At 49.1% G+C, this 21,483-nt stretch overlaps 1 protein-coding gene across 3 annotated transcripts; it reads right to left on the reverse strand.

The window, feature by feature from the left end:
• Window positions 1-330: 330 nt before the first annotated feature.
• Window positions 331-20,383, reverse strand: STRIP1 (striatin interacting protein 1). 3 transcript variants are annotated; one of them, XM_032249822.1, is made up of 21 exons: window positions 20,167-20,383; window positions 16,882-16,954; window positions 16,109-16,183; window positions 15,559-15,693; window positions 15,338-15,458; window positions 14,249-14,317; window positions 13,317-13,423; window positions 13,098-13,225; window positions 11,698-11,880; window positions 11,112-11,329; window positions 10,060-10,125; window positions 9,887-9,950; window positions 7,923-7,994; window positions 7,368-7,442; window positions 7,115-7,212; window positions 5,769-5,895; window positions 5,456-5,556; window positions 4,591-4,657; window positions 3,940-4,044; window positions 3,109-3,313; window positions 331-1,324 (listed from the first exon to the last, which is right to left on the reverse strand). In XM_032249822.1, exons 1-21 carry the CDS (start codon window positions 20,344-20,346, stop codon window positions 1,077-1,079), a joined length of 2,517 nt encoding a protein of 838 aa, XP_032105713.1. In that variant the 5' UTR covers window positions 20,347-20,383; the 3' UTR covers window positions 331-1,076. The 3 variants fall into 3 exon arrangements, with proteins under 3 accessions (XP_032105713.1, XP_032105712.1, XP_032105715.1); XM_032249821.1 differs by having other exon boundaries at window positions 348-1,324; window positions 13,317-13,429; window positions 14,255-14,317; XM_032249824.1 differs by having other exon boundaries at window positions 348-1,324; window positions 16,882-16,951; window positions 20,167-20,382.
• Window positions 20,384-21,483: the final 1,100 nt, after the last annotated feature.

Here is a 21,483-nt window from a genome sequence, read left to right on the forward strand (position 1 = left end):
CTCCCTAGCACTGACACTGGTTTGACTGAGGCCAGCTCAGGGATGTGATCCAGAGAAACCTGGGGCTCCTACTGAAATTCCAGCAAACCCAGGAGTTCAGGACAATTCATCAATAGAGTAACCTAGTGCTCTGGAGTTGGGCAAGAGCAATCCCAGATTACTGTAGAGTTAACTTACGCTGGATAGATGCCAACTCCCCCTCCTCTTCCCTCAGGATGGGAGTGGCGGGGAGCTTGGCAAAGACAAGCGGTGACCAGCAATACTGGAGGAAAAAAGACACTTTCTAGACCTGGAGGAGATAGGAAGAGGCCACATTTCCTGCAGACAAGCCAAGGGGAATTATTTTTCTTCTTTTTAATGTAAACAGAATACACAAACACATTAAAAACCCCAACATGACACAGGAGAATACACACAGAATTATATATAGATATTTACAAGCCCTCAAAAGCCAAAAGGAAAAATGGCCCCTCTGGTTAAGGGAAGCTTCTCTTCCTATCTCATCCCTGTCCAAAATCAAAGTGCTGAGGCAGCTGCAGGAGCCTCTGCAATTACTTCTGGATATAACGTATGTAGCAGGAGGCTGGAATGACATCAGAAACCCCCCACCCCCACTCCAGAACACAACTAAAATACTGACTTTCTGGCCCTGGCCCTAATCCTAAACCCTACCCCTTTGCAAGCTGACAAAGCAAGGATTTGTGTGTCTTGGGAGGCATCAGCTTGACCCCTGAAATTCAGATGCACTGCAGAGGGGTTTTCCCATCCCACTCCAGCTTTCCCAGCCTTGGTCTGATTGTGAAATGAGCCAAAGCCAACCATGTCCAAGAGAGGAGGGTGGAGGAAGTAAAGGAAGAATGGATCCCAGGCAGAGATGACTACATCGGAGCAGGAACCTGGGAACTAACGGGAGGTCAAGCTGGGCTCACCAAAGCCCAGGACAGACTGTGGAGGACACAGTGGGGCTGTGCTGCCACCTGGAGGGGAATGGGAGCACTGCAGCAATGAACTAGGACAGTACTGCAAGTACCTTGAGATCATCCTTTCTTTCGGTTTCAATCCCCTAACCAACAGCCTCACTGCAGCAGCTCTTCCCAGGAAATGGGCTTGGAGAAGACCTCCCTTTCTAACCACAAGTCATAGTTCATCTGAAAGTCCTCAGGGAGGTCCACCCGTTGGCCCAGGACACTCTGCAGGCAGTTGTCCACTGGCAGGAAGTCAGGGTTGCTGTGGGCCCGGTCATAGCGCCGGGCATTGAAGCGTTCAATGTTGGCACGGAGGGCACACTCCTCTGCCTGGAAGTCCCAAGGCCGGGCATCAAGATCTGAGACAAAGCAGGAAGAACACAGTTAGGAGCCAAGCCCTGTAGCAACTCCCTATGGATTCACTGCAGCTCAGGGGCCTGGCTAGGAATGTTGAGTGTCAATTAGGAGCAGGACACCTCCGAGTTCATCCTCAGAAAGATGACAGGAACTTCCTAGATCCAAAGGAGAGTCAAGGACAAGCAGAAATGCCAGAGGTACTGAGAAGGAGGCTTATACTGTACAGATTATGTAGACCCAGAGAGGGAGAGCCATGTGTACAATACATTTCTGTCTAAGTGGCATTCTCCCTGGCTCTCTGGGGTCAGAGGCAGGAGCCTGGAGATACTCTCATTTGCTCATTCTCTCTCAACTCCCCAACCAGGTACTGCGTGCCACCATGGGCCTGCATACGTTCACAGGGCATTGGGAGTACAGACACAGTCATTTAGCCATGGTGCTATATTCCAGGAGCACAAGAACGCAACAACACACACACAGAGCAGCCCAGGTGGGCAGGGGAGATACTGCGGACAGAAGGAGAGCGCCTGCAGAGCCTAGCAGTGGGAGCCACATGGCTCATGTGCCAGGACCAAGCACTTCTTGTGCCTGGAGTCCTAGGTATGATGGAGGCTGGGCTGACAGCAGGGAACAAGGCTGAAAAGGAAGCTGGGTCAGATTGCAGAGGAGGAGAATGAAAAACGACGAGTGAGCCTCACATGCCCTGTCTAAGAGATTAATTCTAATTCTAAGGGAAATAGGAAGCTAATGAAGGATTTTACTCAGGGCAGTAACAGCACAGGATCTGTATGTTGAAAAGATTCACCAGGGGAACGGGTGCAGTGGCTCACACCTATAATCCCAACCCTTTGGGAGGCCAAGGCTGATAGATCCCTTGAACCCAGGAGTTCAAGACCACCCTGAGAAGGCACAGCGGCTCATGCCTGTAATCCCAGCACTTTGGAAGGCCGAGGCGGGTGGATCACTTGAGGCCAGGAACTTGAGACCAGCCTGGCCAACATGGTGAAACCCCGTTTCTATAACAAATCCAAAAATTAGCTGGACGAGGTGGCATCCAGTTGTAGTCCCAGCTGCTTGAAAGGCTGAGGTGGGAGAATTGCTTAAACTTGAGCGGTGGAGGTTGCAGTGAGCTGAGATCGTGCCACTGACTCCAGCCTGGGCGACAGAATCTCTATCTAAAAAAAAAAAAAAGTCCACCCTGGGCAACATGGTAAAACCCTGTCTCTACAAAAAAGATACAATTAGCTGGGCATAATGGCAAGTGCCTGTGGTCCCAGCTACTTGGGATGCTAAGGCAGAAGGATCACTTTAGCCCAGGAGGCAGAGGTTGTGGTGAGCTGAGATCACACTCCAGGCTGGGCAACAGAGTGAGACCCTATCTTTAAAACAAAAAATTAAAGTAAAAAAGAATCACTAGGGAAATCTGAGGCACTGATGGAGGGGAAGGAACTGGAGGCAGGGAAGCCAGTCAGGAACTATAAGAGTTTAGGTGGCCAAAATGGGGGTGAAAAGAGGGGACAAAGTCTTATAACAATTTCTAGAAAATGAATGACTTGGAGGGACAGGGAGAGATGGGGCATAATCAGAGATGCCAAGCCTGAGTAGCTTCCCAAAGTCCTTCCTAGAGTGCCTATCCTGATGCTGCAAAAGCAGGAGCTGGGCTCCTTCCTGTTCCTTGGTGGGAAGCTCAGGGCAGAGAAGTGCCTGAGTACCATGGGGAGGGACTGAAAGATGTCACCTTTCCCGACACACCCCAACCCCAATCTGGCTGAGTGCAGGGCCTCACCATTGCCGTATGCCCAGTCGTCGTTCAGCCGATGCCGCACCTTCTGGTAGATGGCAGACATGGTCTTCATGTTGCTCTTTCGCCACTGCCGCCCCAAGTATTTGGTCTGCACCTTGAGCAACTTCAGCACGTAGAGCTGCATCATGGCTTGTTTCACCTTAAGGGCCCGCTTCAAGATGGGGGCTGACTTGAACACCACCAGCATCTAGCAAGGGAAATAAGAAAGCAGCCCAAGTTGAGGACAGAAATAAATGCATATGCCCGGGTCACACTGCTGCTTAACCCTCTGGAAGTTATGGGCAGGGTGACAAACCATCCCAGTTCCCCTTGGACTGAAGGGTTTCCTGATACATAGGACTTTAAATGCTAAAACTGGTAGAGTTCCAGGCTAACCAGGATGGTTAGTCACCCTAACTATGGGTCACTTTGGAATCTGAAGCAAGCTATGGATTCTTTCCAGAAACATTCCTGTGTACACAGACACATAGTATCAGAGGATTAAGGACCTCCTCACCCCAAAGGCATCCAGACCCAGAGTCAAGGAGGATTCTCACAACCCTGGTTATGTTACCCATCAAGATTAAGACAACGTGGAAAAAGCTCTTCTGTAAGTGTAGATTTGTTTCAGTGTATGGCTGAGCCTCTTCCAGCTTCCAGTTCATCTCATCAAGAACTGGGAATTAGCCCTTAAAATGCAAGGATATGGCTACAGCAAAGTTAAGGGAAAAGGCACAGCGAGCTCCGCCCAGGGGACTCCCTGCTCCCAGCGTGAAATGCAACACTTCTTTGAGCTCCAAGTTCCAAGCCTGCTGACTGCACTGACTCGCTTACCATTGTCCTTGAATGCTTCCACTTTGTCAGTTTGTTCAAGATCCGAAGCAGATTGATACAAGAAAAGAGGTTTCTCCAGCAAAACTGGTTACTGTCACCTGCTTCCTGCAGGGAAAATCCAGACACAATCAGCCCTCATGGCTGCAGTGTTTGCAGCACTCTCTGAAAGTCACTCACACATGATCTCAGGATAGCTGGGCCTCCAGGCCTCTTCCAGGAACCCCCTGCTCTCAGAGCAGCCTGGGGACTCCATCCCAGAAGTTGTCAGGGGACTAGGGCAAGAGGGAAGCTCCCTAGACTTTTCCTGCAGGAAACATGAACCATGATACTGGGAGCTGTGGCCTCAGGCTGCCCCCCAGAGCTCCTACTGATGAGTCCAGTGTTCGGGGAGAGAAGCACTCTACAGTGAGCTCTGGATCAGCAGCCCCCAAAGACCACACTCCCTAACTAGTCCCTAAATCCAAATCTCTCTGCTCTGCAAGGACCCTCCTCCTGGCCCTTCTGTACACGTACAGTGCTTTCAAAGCTGGGTACTCCACAGTGACCTCACCTGTGGGAGACACCTCTATTCCTGTGGTGTTGGGGGAGGCAGGCTCTCTACCCACTGACCCTGGTGCCAAAGGAACCGCTGAGGAGAGCCCAGCCACTCACCAGACTCTCTGCAGTCAGCTCTGGCAGCTCATGCACCACGCAGTGAGGGTAATCCAGGACAGAAATGCTGCAGAGGCGAGAGGACCCAGGTGCCCACCATGAGCAAAGGCCCAGGGCCTGGCGGAGCAGCCGTGCCTGAGCCAGTTCCCAGCTTTCCTCCCTCACTTGTTGGAGCAGAAGCGGGAATCTACCTGGTCTGTCCCACTGTCTTTCCCAGTTTCCCCAGCTATAAGATGAGGAAATATCTGCTACAAGAGAACTTGTAAGGCACCCCTGCAGCCAGAGACCAGCTTGTTGATCTTGTAAGGGGCAGAGACCCTCAAATCTTTTCCCACAGCAATGAATGTGGGGCGGGGGAGGAGATCGCTCAGGGCAACTAATTTATGCCAAGGCTTTCTGGAGACAGGTCTGGCCGGCGCCCTGTGGTACATCACACCGGTGAGCAAGTAATGTCAAGTACAGCTGGCACCAGGCCAACAGCAGGGGCTGAGTCAGCAGGCACAGCACTACAGGGCACATGGCGGAGATCCTTAGAAACAGCAAGCAGCCCACAGTCTCTTCAAAAAAAAAAAAAAAAAAAAAAAGTACAAAGGGGACAAGAAAGTACTAGATCCCGGGATGAAAACCCTCCTGCCCAGGCACAACCAAGTCACCTGGGGCAGGAATAGCCAGACTCAGATTTGACACACTGGGCTCTCCACAGGCAGGGGTCATGTCTCATTGATCTTTGTGTCCTGATGCCTAGCACAGTGCTGGATTGTAGATTCTGGGAAAATGTTAGCTGAATGGACGCAGGGGGAAATAGCAGCTGGGAACTCTGCTGTCTGACCATACCCACCCCTTCATGGACCCTGGTCCTCATCACCTGTTCTTGGCGGTGATGTAGGACATGATGTTTTGATTGAAGAACTTTAGGATCAAAGGAATGCAGTTGGCAAACACCAGGTGCTGGGCCATGTATTCAAACTGAAGCCAACAGAAAAAAAAATAGTGTACCCCTTGTGACCTTGCCCTCTTTCCTCCAGGGATGAAAGGCATTGGTTGGAGGTCCATGTCTTAGAACATTCATGCAGAGTTCAAATGGGGTCAAAGGCCAAGGCCCCTGTTCTTGGGGGGTGGAGGGGGAGCAGCGTCTGAGGCCCCAGCCCACAGGATAGGAGGGAAAGCCCTGCGGGTACCTGGTAGACATGGTTCAGCTTAAAGTGCTTGAGCAGCAGCAGCAGGACAGCAGAAATGGCCTTAACAATGACCTCTTTGTGGCGGTTCACATCCACCCCCAGCTTCATGCTCTGCAACACTGTGGTGCTAGAAACATAATTGCCTGGGTGAGCCGCCAGTATGTTTAGTACCTCCTTTCCAGGTGCCCACAACAAAGATGGACTCCAGAGCCTCCCTGAGCAGACTCCCACCTCCCCACTCACGCCATGGACATCTCAGAGGTCAGCCCAGAGTTCCCTATTCACCTCCCAAGCAATGTAGCCTGGCACAATTTATTCCTTCTCCGTGATGCCCTCAAAAACATTCTTAGTCTGTTTCTCCGCCTTTCCTCCAAAAATGAACTTCTTCTCCTTTCTAAGATCTCCCCTAAGCTTCTGCTACCTGAGTTCCCCAAACTGTGTTTTGTGGAATACCAGGATATTGACAAGTTTCATGCAATGGAAAAGAAGGGTTTTGGAGTCAGATAAATTTAGGAAGCACTGAGTCACATCGGTTTCTTAATTCAGGACTTCTCATTGTACATCTTTATAAGAGGAATTCCTCTTTCTAAGAGAAATCTATGAATCAGATATATAGTATTTGACTCTAGAACCTTCTTTCCTTTTTTCTCTAGAACCATCATCACATGTGGCCTAGTGTTCCTGCAATCCTCCCTCTGGTATTAGCCAATCCCTGCCACCTCCCTCACCTGGCCATCACTGCTACACTCCAGGGCCACAACCAGGGCTGGGTGGCCCTGGCAGGCAGAAGAGCAGGTCAAGGCTCAGGTCCTTCCCAAAGTAGAACATGATCTCAATTGTACTCACATGAAAGACAGGAGTACAGGGCCCCGGGCAAAAGAACTCTGAAGAATCTCACTCTGTTGCCCTGAGACACTTGCTAGCATTCTGCAGGCCTGCTCACTGGCAGAAAGGGAAGGCTTTACACCTGGTGTAGGTTCAGCTGTTGCTGGACAAACTAACCCTCCTCATCCTGGGTGTCCTGATCACACAGCTGGAGAGGGGTGCTTTGGGGAATGTCCAGTGTGGTCCCATTCATTTTATAGAGGAGGAAATGACTTTCCCCAATTCACTCAGGAGTTCGCTCAGTGGCAGAATCTACACTAGAATCCAGGCCAACTGGACCAAGCCACCTCTCCAACCAGCGAAACTCTTTAATATAGTAGTTTCCTTTTTTTGAGTCAAAAATCCCTACATTTGACCTGCAGAGAAGCTGGGCCAACAACAAACAACCTAATAAAATGAAAACGTTTGCCCTTCCCCATCTATCTGCTGCCCCCCTGCTCCATTCACAGAACATTACTCACGGCATCTCCTCAGGCAAGACATCTGCTAAGATGTTGATTGAGTCTGTTTTGGCTTTTGAGGTGGGTGCTGCGGCCAACAGGATCTTCAGGAGGGCAATCTGGGAAGAGCAGACCCTTCAGACACAGGTCTGAGAGCCCAGGGCCAAAATTAAGCCCTGAGCAGTCCTCCTGTTGGTCCAAAGGTGGCAGGAAGAGGGCAGGGCCCACTCTAAGGCTAGTGTAGTGGGAGGGTCCCACGGCAGGCGCCACTCACCATATACTGAGGCAAGCTGGGGAGCAAGCCTTGGTAGAGGGTTTCTGCAGGGACTTGCTCAACTTCTTCTTCTCCCTTTTAACATAATGGGTGCAAGCGTAAAACCCCAGCCCAGAATACAATCTCCTGAGCCAGCTTCCTAGCTGGCTGGAGGAGAACCTGTAAACAGTGATGTACATCATGATGTTAATGATAATAGCAAACCCTGAACACACAGAATGTGTCAAGCATTTTACTTGTAATAACTCAGTTCATCCTTATAACCCTATGACGGTCTTAGTATTCCTATTTTACAGACAAGGAAATAAAGCATAGGGAGACTCTGTAACTTGCCTAAATTGCCATCCATGAAGTGGTGGAGCCAGGGGTCAGAGGCAGGGTCCTGGCTCAGTCTGTATTCTTAACCCTGCACTAGACACGTGTCACCCTCTGCACTGGGAGGTAGTCTGGGAGCTCTTTGAGGGGACAGACTGGGGCAGCTTTGTGGTCTAATCCCAGCACAATGCCTGGGAAGAGCTGGGGATCCTGGGGGGCTGAAGAGGACCCCCAACTTACCCCTGAGAGAGGGGAGCGGAGGTACTCCTCCTCCATCTGCGCCTGGACCTCTGCAATTGATGTGTACTTGTGCTGGAGGGAGAGACGTGAAAAGAGGAGCTGGGAAAACATTCTCTGGCCAAACTCCCCGCACTCTAGCAAAAACCCCACACATGTCTTCAAACACAGTCTTCTGAAAAAGGATTCAGTCACCACAAAAATCCCTAACTAAAATCCCAAACCCAAATATTTTTCTTTTTTGAGATGAAGTCTTCCTCTGTCACCCAGGCTGGAGTGCAGTGGCGTGATCTTGGCTCACTGCAATCACCGCCTCCCAGGTTCAAGTGAGTCTCCTGCCTCAGCCTCCCAAGTAGCTGGGACTACAGGCATGCACCACCATGCCCAGCTAATGTTTGTATTTTTAGTAGAGATGAGGTTTTGCTATGTTGGCCAGGCTGGTCTTGAACTCCTGACCTCAGGTGATCCACCCACCTCGGCCTCTCAAAGTGCTGGGATTATAGGAGTGAGCCAGCATGCCCGGCCCCAAAATATTTTTCAAAGTGGGCACCTACCTCTTGCAACAGGGTAAGAAGCCCATAGTAGATAAGAAAAAAGTAAATTAAAGGAGGGAAAGGTGCTTTCGGATAGCAACAGTGACAGGAGAAAAACTAAATGCAAAATCAAGTACTCAAAAAGCCCAGATGCACAGAGACCACTTAGTACTACAAATTCCAAAAATATATTTCAAAAACATATAAATAGTTTCACTCCAGATAGCTGTTAGGGGAGACACCTCTTCCCCACTCTTAATGTTCTCTCCCATGTGGAGAGACAGGGGTGTGCCAAACACCCCTTGTCTCTTTCTGCCCCGTCCAGACACTCGCTCCTCTCTCTCTGACTGGAGACTAAGGGAGGGGACACAGAGCAGCCTTGTCCCCACCCTTCTCTTTCCCCTTTAGAACCTGTCTGCCTGCTGAGAGCCTGTGCTCTCTTCTCCTCCCCCACCAAGCTTAGCAGGGTCTCTCTGCATTGCCTGGAACTGGTAGGTAACTCTGCCTAATTCTGGAACAATGTATTAGGACGCTACTGCTGTATTAAGCCTCATTCTCCACGGCTCTATGAGCTATAAAGTTGGCATTACAATCTCCATCTGCCTACTATTCTACTTCAACTGCCTGAGAATGTGAGCAAGGAAAAGGAGGGCTATTTATTGGGCTCCTTAGAATTCCAGCAACTGTCAAGGCCGGGCGCGGTGGCTCACACCTATAATCCCAGCACTTTGGGAGGCCAAGGCTGGCAAGTCACCTGAGGTTGGGAGTTCAAAACCAGCCTGACCAACATGGAGAAATCCCATCTCTACTAAAAATACAAAATTAGCTAGGTGTGGTAGTGCATGTCTGTAATCCCAGCTACTCAGGAGGCAGAGGCAGAAGAGTCACTTGAATCCGGGAGGCAGAGGTTGCGGTGGGCCAAGATCACGCCATTGCACTCCAGCCTAGGCAATAAGAGCGAGACTGTCAGGGGGGAAAAAAAAAAAGAATTCTAACAACTGTCAAATAATATAATCCTTTTTTTTAAAGAGTCGGGGGTCTCACTCTGTAGCCTATGCTAGAGTGCAGGGGCGTGATCATAGCTCACTGCAGCCTTGATCTCCTGTGCTCAGTCAAGAGGCTGATCTCCTGCATCAGCTTCTTGAGTAGCTGGGACTACAGGCATATACCTTGGCGCCCAGTGGTCAGGTAATATAATCTTTAAAGACTTTCCAGTCAGTCCCAAAAAAAAGCTCAGCTTAAACAAGTAAAACTTATAATAAAACTAGCAAAACTTATAAAAGACTGTTTGTAAGGTTATTTCAAAGTCTACCCCTGCCTCTACCCCAGGTTCCTTCAAGCAGACAACAGTCTTAAAACCCTCTCCCTACAGGCTGGTTTCTCTTGACTCACTTGGGACCCAATGAGGCCAAAAGCTCACCCAAAGCCACTCACCTGTTTCAGAGTCTTGATGCTTTCGTGGATTGGCCTGGGCAGCCCCACCACTGTGTTCGTGTCACTGGAGAATAAAGAAGGCCCTGTGTTGAGCCTTGACATCAATTCACCTGGGACCCCAAACACCAAAGGCCAGGAGAGCTCACAGCAAAAGGAACTCAGCTTCTACTCACCTGCCTAGAGTGTAACCTATAAATTTGCTGCGGCTGGACTCGAGGAACATCTCAATGTCTTTCTCTCTGCCATGCCCCCAAAACAAGAGAGAGAAAAGGTTTTTAACAAAAGCTATTTCAAAGTGTTACAGTTAACAAAAACGTAGAACATCCAGAAAGTGTGAGGCCAGGACAAGAAAAGTCTCCTACAATTGTTTTTCTCTTTGAAAAAAGGGGAAAAAATGGAAATTTTCACAGTATTTTAATGTTTCTTATAATTTTACTGGATCAATAACCTGAAAATATATGTTAATTAGTTTATTCATAAAATTAAGGGGATACATCAAACTTAAAAACATACTTTATTCAGAAAGTATGAACAAGTTTGTCAGCAGACTTTCTTAAATATTAAAATTTTTAAACAAAGCTATAGGCCACCGATTTTTCATACAGGTCACATTTTCCTATCCCAAACAATCAGCAAACCTTGCATTTTCTGATGATCTGTTTTACATTCCCTTCACAGATCACTGAAAACTGAGGCTTTACCTGGATCAAGAAAGTGACTTCTATATCCTCTCACACATACATCTATTTTATTTCTTAAGTTGCTGCCTATCAAACAGACGCCATTTATGTATCTCCAGGTACCTTCCCATCCATCAATTTACCCACATATATCTCAAACATTTTCATTATGGCTCTAAAGAAACGCTTCCTTAATCTATCACTGTTCTGTTAAAAATCATATACAACCCCAGGGTGGATGGGGGCATGTTTGCTTAAATGCTCTTGTTTTTGTTTGTTTCCTATTCCCTTTCACTAGCATGCCTAACTAACCAAGAGCTAACTCAAATTGCTGACTCAGTAGCCACATGGGGGCCATGTTGTGGGAGACCAGCAAGGCCAGCCTCCCTGAGACCCTCAGGCCAGCACAGGGCGCTTTAAAAGAGCCTCATCGCAGAGCCAGGGTCAGCCTGCCCACACACGGTGACGCAGGCCAGGGGGCAGGCCTGAGGGTGTGAGGGCTCTAGCTTCAGGAGCCAAGAGTGCTCCGGAGGTCTGAGACTCACCTGACCTTGGGAGCCCATGGTAGCCCCTTGGGACAGGTCAGCCTGTCAGTCTGCGGGTGCTGTAGTGGGGGAGGCATCACCTCATCCCGTTCCAGGGGGAATGTTTCCCCCTCCAGACTGTTGTCATCATCATTCTCCTCTTCCTCTTCTCGAGAATCATCAGCCTTGTAGGGATCCCGCTCGTTGAAGGCATCTAGGTTGTCCTGCTTTATCAGAGCCTGAAACCAGGGAACGGAGATGAGACAAGAGCCAACTGAGGACGCAGACCAGGGAAGTGAGGCTGGAGGAGACACAGCACAGAGGTGTGTCGGGTAGAGCTAAGAACAGTGGAACAACCAGAGGCAGAGTCAAGACGGGGGCCAAACAATCAACTACTTCTTCCTCCAGTCCCTCAAAAGCACCACGTGCTGAGCACACATCATAAACTAGACCAGAGTAGGGGACAAAGTGTCCTTGCCTTGGAGGCATGATTCTGACTGGTTACTCAGAGCTCATTTCCAGCAGCCCTGCTCCTCCAAGGACCGCACTGCTGCAAGCATGCACCTTGAGGACCCTCAGGAGTCGCAGGGACCTCTGTCACCCTCACCTTGTGCTCTCGGCGGCCTCGTTTCTGCTGCTGCTCAATCAAGTCTGAAGCAGATGCTGGTGGAGAGGCGGCCCTCATGTTGCGAATCACTTTGATGCTGTCCTCAGGAAGTGGCGGGAGACCCAGGATGCTGCGCTTCTCAGCCTTCATGCTCTGCAGCTCCTCAAAGCCACCCAGCGTGCACTGCATCACAGATGGGAGCAGAGCCAGTGTCAACATGGCCACAGGGCTGGTCCCTGACCATTGTGTCAGGCTCAGAAGCACCCATGACATCATGATCCATGCCTTTATAGAGACCCAGGCAACCTCTGAACAAGGGACTAAAGCCACTTGCCAGAAGAATTCAGTGATATCATCAAGGGAAAGGAGAAAAAGGAACAAGGAGAGTAGAGATGCAGGCTGACTGACTCTCGTATAGACACACTGCACTCTGCACCTATGACATACTCTTCAATTTTAAAAAAGGCAAACAGCCTAACCCTTCAAATTCCTAGAAAAGTTGGTAAGACTCATGTGTTTCACAAGTTGTACATGCAAGTCTTTCGAAGTCAAATTGGAAATACAGTTGGTTGCTCAAATTTGAAAGAAAAAAAAAAGCTTCATCTAAACATCTCCCAAGAAGCAGAAACCCCAGAACCATGCAGCAATTTTAGACTGCTTAGTTTTACTGTTTCTGAGCAATTCAGCTTTCCTCTCTGGCCTTAGCAAGGTTTTGTGAAGAACAGGATATGTGGCCAAGATAAAATGTGTCAATCACTCTTAAGAAATCCTATACTTACTGGCTCCAGGGTCAACCCATTCTGAAAGAAGGAAGGATGAGCCCCAGTGTGGCAGCAGTCCCAACGCACCTCCACTGTCTCCCCATGCCACTCCTCCTGGGATGGCCTGGCTGCTAATAACACTCCAAGCCTGGTGTGCTGGCCGGCCCACCCTGGCGGCCAGTCCCTCCCTACCTAGACATAGAATCAGGTTGACAGCATACCCTAAAGAAAATAAAGGCTGGCTCAGGGCTCACTCTTGCCCCTTCAAATGACATTTAACCAGGGCCCCGATTACACCAGCTTTAACTTTCCTCAAATCCCTTTACAAACTCCAGGTTCAGAGCTGCTTGCTGAGAGGCAACTTGTCTGGGGGAGAGCTGTCTATGACTGAGAAAACAGCTTCCTGGGGTCAGGAGCCAACAGTCTATTCTGACTCAAGGCCTATGTCCTCGTTGGCTACAATGGAACAAAAGTGGCACTTCTTTGTCATCTCCTTTTAGCAGCTTTTAAAATATATATATTTTTCTTACCAAAGCAGTTTTACAGTCACATAATTCAATATTCAAAAGGATATTCAAGGAACAGTCTTCCTACTGCCCATCCCCTACCACCTGAGTTCTTCTCCAAGGAGGTGCTCACCAGTACTGTCTTCCAGAGCAGCAAGAGAACTTTCTTCATGGGGAAGTGAGGGGCGTGACCACTGCAAAATTTGGTCACCATCCCAAACAGCATGATGGCAAATGGCTCATTGTTGTACAGTGGGGAGCCTGGAGGTGACACAAAGGTATCAGGACCCTCCCAAAGCCTTCTGCCTCAGCTTCCAGGCAGGGCCTCTAGAGAGGATCCCCAGGGTCCTACCCAGCTCGGCTCTGAAGGTCTGTCGCATGGTCCTCCACTCAGCCTTGTCACCCTCACACTCCTGGTGAACAGTCTCCACTATCAGGTACATGATGTTGAGCAGGACCCTGAGGACAAGAGCCAGCTCACAATGGAGTAGGATCGGGAGTCAAGGGAGCCCCCTAGGGTCTAACAAAGTGCTTGCTCAAAGCAAGGGCTTAATATTAATAAATGGTAGTGAATAAGCGAACATGAACAAGAATGGCCAAAAGCATTTACCGCCCTAAGCTTCCTAAAAAGAAAAATACCACAGTGGTGGTAGTGAGCTGTAGGGTCAAAGTAGAAGAGGGTCACAGTGAGAACAAAAACAGGGTTTATGACGAGGAAGTGGAAAGCAGGAGCTGGGAGGTGACACCCAGGGATCCTAACACCCGGGAGGGAACACTACAAACACAATCTACAAACTCCAAATTCACCAAACAGCCAGATTTCAACCCTAAAAAACTGAAGGGTCATCTTGTTGTTTAGCAGTTGCTTGAACTCCTGGGCAGCCATAAAACATAAGGAAGTTGTTGGGTCTAATCCAATGAAGATGAGGATCAAGCTGTATACACAAGAAGGCGGGAGCCCAGGGAACATCATCATGTGTTTCATCCAAATATAAAACACCCCATACCTGGTCCTCGTAACAGTGTGAGGAGGAGGCCCACACTTAGCTGTGGCTCTAATAAGTCACTTGACCCTGGATTGCCTTTGGGAGTCTCAACCCAGAGCCCCACCTAAGACAAGCCCTCAGCAGTTCCTACTCATCATTCACACTGAGCCCATCACACCTGCAGATGAGCGTGTACAGAAGCACACACACCAAGGACACCAAAAGACAGCCTCCCACGCCCTGCTCTGATCTCATCTCTGACTAACGCTTGGGAGCCCAGGCTTGCTGCTTGCCTCACCTCAAGTCTGTGCTGTCAGCCAGGGAGATGGCAGGCTTCCTCACAGCACTGCTGCAGGCGGCACTGTTGCTGCAGGAGATTTTGAGAGTCAGCATCTTCCTCCAAGGAGGGTAAATGAAGACCCTGACAAGTACTGACCAATGGGGAAACAAAATGCTGTGACACATGCTTGGGCTGCACAAGAGGCCATAGAATACGGTGGTTAAGAACTCAGGCCACGGCTGGGCACGGTGGCTCATACCTGTAATCCCAGCACTTTGGGAGGCCAAGGCAGGTGGATCATCTGAGGTCAGGAGTTCGAGATCAGCCTGGCCAACATGGTGAAACCCCATCTCTACTAAAAACATAAAAATCAGCCGGACGTGGTGGCAGGTGCCTGTAATCCCAGCTACTCGGGAGGCTGAGGCAGGAGAATCACTTCAACATGGGAGGCAGAGATTGCAGTGAGCTGAGATCACACCACTGCACTCCAGCTGGGGCAACAGAGCGAGACTCCGTCTCAAAAAAAAAAAAAAAATAGGGATGATAATAGTATCCTCAGCATGAATTAATACATGTAATGTCCTGAGAACAATGCCCGCGACACACAGGCACTCAATGAGTGGTCTTAGCTATTATCATTGACAGTGTTATCATTAGATGAGCAGCGGCTAACCTGTCCACTGGACGAGGGACAAAGGTGACACAGGCAAGGCCAGGCACTGGTTACGCCCATGTGTCAGTCTTATGCCTGGCCTCCTGCCAAGGGGGAAACTGCAGGACACACACAGCAGAGTCTGCAGGTTCAAAAGAGAGCTCAAAGTGAGGAGTCTCCTGAGGAGCACCCCAGGCCTGGCCAGGGCCTGCACTGTCTGGCGTAAAAAACTCTGGCATCGGGGAGCTGCAGCGACCTGTCATTAGTCTCCATCAGTCTTCAAGGTAAGTAAGCAACTCTGTTATTCAACCTGGGTGGCCAGAACAGAGCCTAGGACCAGACCTTCTGCCCCATGTGGCCCATTTAACCTTCTAAAAGCCAGTTAGTTCTGCAAACTCTGTCCCCCTTCCCACCCTCCCCTCCCTTTCCCTACTCAGTCCCTAAAAATTGCTCACTCTATTTCCATGTTCAGAAGCTCCACCAAAGCATTGAACGTGCCCACCTCCAGGAGGAGAAAGATGTTGTAGCGCATCCAGGACTGCACCTCTGCCTCCGAGCTGCACTCCCCAAACGTGCCTGCAACACAGGGTTCAGCTCACTGAGCCCCTCCCTGCATCTGAGTGGGCAATCTCACTGGTAGAGGTGCCAGGGGAGCCTGTGGAAGTCCATTCAATACCTTGAGCAACGTAGAGAATTGCTCGAGCCACCTTGAGTCTCTTCTCCCTGGCAGTGACTTCCAAGCCATCCAGAAGCCTCATGGCATGGGTCCGGTGCTGGTTGGTGTCCAGCTCAGTCCACTTCTTGTCTGTCACTGCAGGGCAAGAAGCCAGTTACACCTGAGCCTAGAACAATCCTCACAATGGCATGGACCCATGTTAACTCACCAAATTTAGAACTGCCATAGGACCAGAAAGACAAGTTACCCCCTATGTAAGTGGTAAGATCATACTACTGCTCTATGAATTTGATTTCCAAATTGAAACACTGGTATTTTGGGTGCAGTTTTAATCGCATGAATTATTTTTTCTCCCCATATGCACATTCTGAAAAGCCCCCACCAAAGTGCCCAAGCCCACTCTACATGTATCTGGCTTTGAACCATCAGGGTTCAAGCAGGTTTCTCAGGCTGTTCCAGGATGACACAGGTCATTCAGATACCTAAAAGAAACCCTGCAGCTCTTGTCATGCAGGGCAAAGGAAGCAAGAAGTGGGGGAAATCATCTCACCATGGATCCGGAAGTCCTCCTCAAAGCATTTTCGATTCATCAGGAATTCTGGCCCTTCCGTGTAGCTGTAAAGCTCTGTCGGAACAAAGTCTCGTCACCACTGGTTCCATGTCTGCATTGCACACCAGGTCTCACATATGCAGAGAAGGCAAGGCGTTTGCTTCCACTCTCAACTCTGTCCCTGAGTCACAGTGACTCCCAGACTAAGCTCTCTAATTATGAAAGGGATCTTAGTGCTCTGACGTGCACAACAGAGAGAACCAGAGTGCCAGAATGCCATCTGCGCACTTCCAGTCTGATGTGCACCCATCCCACCATGCCATGCCAGGGCTGTCGGCCACCTGGGATGCATCTCACAAGTGGCTGCTACCTCTTGAGCAGGACCTGTATTATTAGAGGCTCAGAGAAGCAGCTCACACCGACCTCGTGTTACATGAGAGTGGCAGTGGCAGCAGCAGATGGGCACAGATGGAGGCATCCCTCATGACCCATTGCTGGAGGACAGACCACTGTCAGGGTCACAGTGGACAGCCAAGGAACATCACTGTCTCACAACGGGACTGGGCTCTAGCCGGCTTCATAAAAGTAAAGGACAACAAAAAGTTATAAGATACATAAGGCTTGAATCAAATAACTAACATGTTTTTTATATATATCATTAACAGAACTAACTAGGGAAAGAAATGAAGTCCTAAATGATATTCATTCTTAATTTTCTTAAAGACCAATGAGGAAAAAACCACCCCCAAATAACACAAAGGTCCCTGCCTTACCCGAAAGCTCTGCAGCCCACTTGTCCGTGTCAGCATACTCAAACTCCAGATCAGGCGACTCCGAATAGCCCTGCTGAGAAGAAGGAGCTTTAGGAACAAGATCATTCTTTCAAAGAAAGAAACACATGCTTCAAGACACTGTTGTGTTACAGGATACCACTTTTTTGATGTTTTCTTCACATTTTGTTTCCTAAAACCTCTAAGAATATCCTATACCTTTCCTTCAGAGCACTTATCATAACTAATCATTATAGGATGTGTTTGGTGTCTGCTTTTCCACAAGACTGCAAGTTCCTGGAGAATAAGAACATCATTCATTTAACTTACCAATGATTTCACAAGGTCCAGCATAGTACCTGGCATGAATAAGTGAGTGAATGAATGGTCTATACTCAAATATTTGTTAAATAAATAAATACAAGGTTTCTATGGATTTTGTGCAGTGAATGGTCCTTCCACGTGATGCTAAGATTCTGGAAGTCTTATTTCTTTCTGGCTAGTGGGCTATCAATAGCACAGGGCAAAACAAGTATTGAAACTCTCAGCTTTCCCACCCTTGTCTCAAATTTCAGTAAGAACTGACAAAGAAGGCAGCAGCCCCTCTCAACATAAGAGAGAATGTGACAAAGACAATCTTTTTCCTGCTGGAAATAGGTGATTACTGAGAACATACCATCTTGGAAGACTTGTAGTGGGAAGACAGAAGTGAGAAAAAAAAACAGGTAAAGTCCTTAGGTTTAATTACAATCTACGTGGGAAGATAAAGACCAGTCACAAAATGACATAGCATACCCAGAAACAGCCAGGCGCGGTGGCTCACATCTGTAATCCCAGCACTTTGGGAGGCCAAAGTGGGGGGATCATTTGAGGTCAGGAGTTCAAAACCAGCTTGGACAACATGGTAAAACCCAGTCTCTAATAAAAATACAAAAATCAGCCAGGCATGGTAGTGCACACCTGTAATCCCAGCTACTGGGGAGGCTAAGGCAGGAGAATATCTTGAGCCCAGGAGGTGGAGGTTGCAGTGAGCAGAGATTGAGCCACAGCACTCCAGCCTGGGCAAAAGAGGGAGGCTCTGTCTCAAAAAAAAAAAAAAACCATTCCCACAAACAAGAACTCCACACTGTGTTCAGAGACAACACAGTGTACACTCACACAAGTTGCTGAACTTTAGTTTCTTCATTCATTGAATGTTAATTATGAAAACCTACCTTGAAGATTTTTAAGGACTAATCAAAATTATGTACTACAACAGTGGGCTCTCATCAAATGTCAGCCTCCCTGTCCTCCAGGCATTCACTGATCAAGCTCCCAACTACAGATTTCAGCTATGACTAAAGGAAGATCACAGCATCAGCCTCTTTAAAGAAACGGATTTAGCCGGACGCGGTGGCTCACGCCTGTAATCCTCGCACTTTGGGAGGCCGAGGTGGGTGGATCACCTGAGGTCAGGAGTCAAGACCTGCCTGGCCATCATGGTGAAACCCCATCTTTAAAATAAATAAATAAATAAATAAATAAATGGATTTAGACAGGTCTCGGCTTAAATGTGTCCATTTGACTGGTCTTTCATGTAATGAGTCTATTTGGAAATGTATGTATGTATGTATTTGGAGGCGGAGTCTCGCTGTTGCCCAGGCTGGAGTGCAGTGGCATGATCTCTCTCGGCTCACGGCAACCTCCACCTTCCAGGTTCAAGTGATTCTCCTGCCTCAGCCTCTCATGTAGCTGAGACTACAGGCCCGTGCCACCATGCCCCACTAATTTTTTGTATTTTTAGTAGAGACGGGGTTTCACCATGTTAGCCAGGATGGTCTCGATCTCCTGACCTCGTGATCAGCCCCCCCCCCCCCCCCCACCCGGCCTCCCAAAGTGCTGGGATTACAGGCGTGAGCTACCGCTCCCGGCCTCTATGGGGAAACTAAAGGGTAAAAAGAGAAATTAAAATTCGTCAAAGGGTATTTATTTGACCATTCATAGCTACTTAGGAAAATTTAAACCGTTTTTCAAAATGATAACTCCTCTCATGATGAAAGTAGTTCACTGCCCTCCACATTAGTAATCCTCCATACTTGAAAAACTGAGTAATTACCACTGATGTCCATCATCCTAGCATGCAAGGGCTCCTTAAAGGTCAGTTTCTTTGTTTTTTCAAATTATTTACTCTAAGCTCAAATTACTTCTACTTCGGGGGTTGCCAATTGTTGACATGTTTGATCAGGGGTTTAGGCTTGCTAACAAAAACAAAAGCTTGTGAGGAACTGATTTCACAGTCTTAAGATAGTATCGTCTCTCTTTGGTATGAATGAGTACATTATGCTTGGACAATGAGGAATTCCCTCTCGTTAACTTGGTTGATTCGCTTGGGGGCTGATTAACATAGGAGATGGCATAGTAAGTGCTCTGGGAACGTGCTGATTAAGAAGCCCTAAAACGCCCCAACATGTGTATCTTCATTCATGAATTCTGCAGAGGAATGCAGTGGGAGGAATTCTTTAACTTGGGGTGAGGTTACTAGTTGGCTCCAGACTATGCCATCTCCAGAACGGCAGGAACGGCTCACTAGTGAGAGAGGAAGGAATGCTGGGTCCTAATGCATGCTCTAAAATGTCTATTTCTCTTAACAGTTCAGTATCCGGCGCACTGGGCAAAATACCCACCAGAGGCACTGTCAACCCAAGGCCTGCTCCGGCTCAGGTCAGAAGAACAAGGCACGTTTCCCCCTCCTACTCTCGGGACCTCCGGCCGCGCAATACTCTCAGTGATAATTAGCTCGGTCTGGCCCTAAGTGCCTCCTAGATACTCGCCGGTGCCTTCCCTGCCCACACGCGCCATCCTCTGCGCGCGGCACGACCCAGGAGCCGGCGCTCCCGTGCCAGGGGCAGAGGCCTGAGATGATTAGAGGTTGGGGGCGCGGCCGCCTAGCGCCCTGGAGTGCACACAGGCCCCCAAATTCCCACCCACGAGTTGGGGCGAAGGCGGCTTCCCCAGTGGCAGGGGCCTCGAGGCCACGCCCACAGCCGGGGCCCAGGGCAGCAAACCCGCGGTCGCCGCCTCCCGGACGCTCTCCCGGGCGGCGGAGCTCGAGCGGGGACCCGGGCTTCATGCCCCCGATCCCAGGAGCTGCCAACCTCGCTTCCTGCTCCTTTCGCTGTATAGTGACAGCTCCTGCCCGGGCTCTACCGAGCCCTTCGGGAAGTCCGGCCTGGCCCTTAGAGCGGCACAGTGCCTGGGACCCCCGGCGCCCCCAGCCCAGTGCTAGCCTCGCCCCCCGAAGCTCCTGACCTCCGAGTCTTTGCGCTGGTTGCGGTTGAACTCGCGGGCTTTGCCCCCGGGCAGGAGGCCCGCGACGGCCCGCGGTCCCCCAGGTGGAGGCTGTGCGGTTGCCGGTGGCGGAGGTGGCGGAGGCTGGGGCTGCTTGTTGTTCACGATCAGTGGGCCCGGACTGCCGGCTACCGGCTCCATCTTGGCTGCTCCACACCCCCAGCTTAATTCGCGGACAGCCGCCGTGATGCAACTCTCGCGTGATTTTCTCCGGGAACTTTACCTGGTCGCCATATTAAGTGTGGCGGCCAGTGATAGAAGCCATCTTGGCTGACCAACACAGTACTCTGTCTGCAGCTCTTCCCTTTTTGATCTTTTTAGTCTTCCTCCCTTTCAGTTTCACTTTAAATGTAATTGTATCTGTGAGGCTTCCCTTAGCTTCTTCAGTCAGTTTAGTCACCCCTCCTTCCTCTAAATCGCTTTGCACTTATCAAAGACTTGTTCAAGGCTTGGGGTATTTTGTAAAGAACAAAATGGATAGCATCATAGTCTTCACAGAGTTACAGTTGTAACGAGTGCTAATCACTCATTCAACAAACATTTAATAAATGTCTCCCGTGTGCCAAGCGGTTAAGATAAAATGAGGGACAAGTGTCTGCGGTCATGGTACATAACAGTGCTTGGTGGGTCCAACAAGCAATAGACAAATATAGAGAAATAAATGCTGAAAAGTGTCAAAGGAAAATTTGCTCGTGAAACTAAAGATGGTAGGGCAGACTTTATGTAAGAGAGCGTATGGTGCTAGAGACCACTACAACCAGACCTTGCAGTGAAGAAGAGGAATTGGACTTAACTCTGACTCCAACAAGAAATAGTAGGGATTTATGACCAAAGAGCAGGATGAGAGTCAGTGGACGGAAAATTACTAAGAGAAACATCAAAGATAAGAAGTTTCTTGCTAAACTGACCTAACAGGATTATTGCTGAAAGCAGGATAGGGTGCTAAGATATTGAGGGTAGTCAGATACCAAGTGCTATGGTTTGAATGTGTCCCCCAAATTCCATATGTTGGAAACTCAACCCTCAAATTCATATGTTGATGGTATTTGGAGGTGGAGCCTTGAGGGGGTAATCAGGATTAGATAAAATCATCAGGGTAGGGCCCCTGTGATGGAACTGATGGCTTTATAAGAAGAGGAAGGGTGATCTGAGCTGGCCCACATGCTCTTGCTCTCTCACCATGCAGTTTAAGAAAGCCTCACCAGATGCAACCCCTTGACTTTGGGCTCTCCAGACTCCAGAACTGCAAAAAAATAACTCTTTCCTTTAGAAATTACC

Source organism: Sapajus apella, unplaced genomic scaffold (genome assembly GCF_009761245.1).
Source record: "Sapajus apella isolate SASKATOON/1434 unplaced genomic scaffold, GSC_monkey_1.0 scaffold69, whole genome shotgun sequence".
In the NCBI taxonomy this organism is placed as follows: Eukaryota; Metazoa; Chordata; class Mammalia; order Primates; family Cebidae; genus Sapajus; species Sapajus apella.

What these genes read in the sequence shown, in the direction of transcription:
- STRIP1 (XM_032249822.1), bottom strand. Translation starts at nt 20,346, where the DNA reads ATGGAGCCGGTAGCCGGCAGTCCGGGCCCACTGATCGTGAACAACAAG. An exon ending in ACCAGCGCAAAGACTCGGAG is followed by an intron (nt 16,955 to 20,166) that starts GTCAGGAGCTTC and finishes CCTTCTTCTCAG; the next exon opens with CAGGGCTATTCGGAGTCGCC. An exon ending in GTCTTGCCTGAGGAGATGCC is followed by an intron (nt 5,896 to 7,114) that starts GTGAGTAATGTT and finishes TTATGTTTCTAG; the next exon opens with CACCACAGTGTTGCAGAGCA.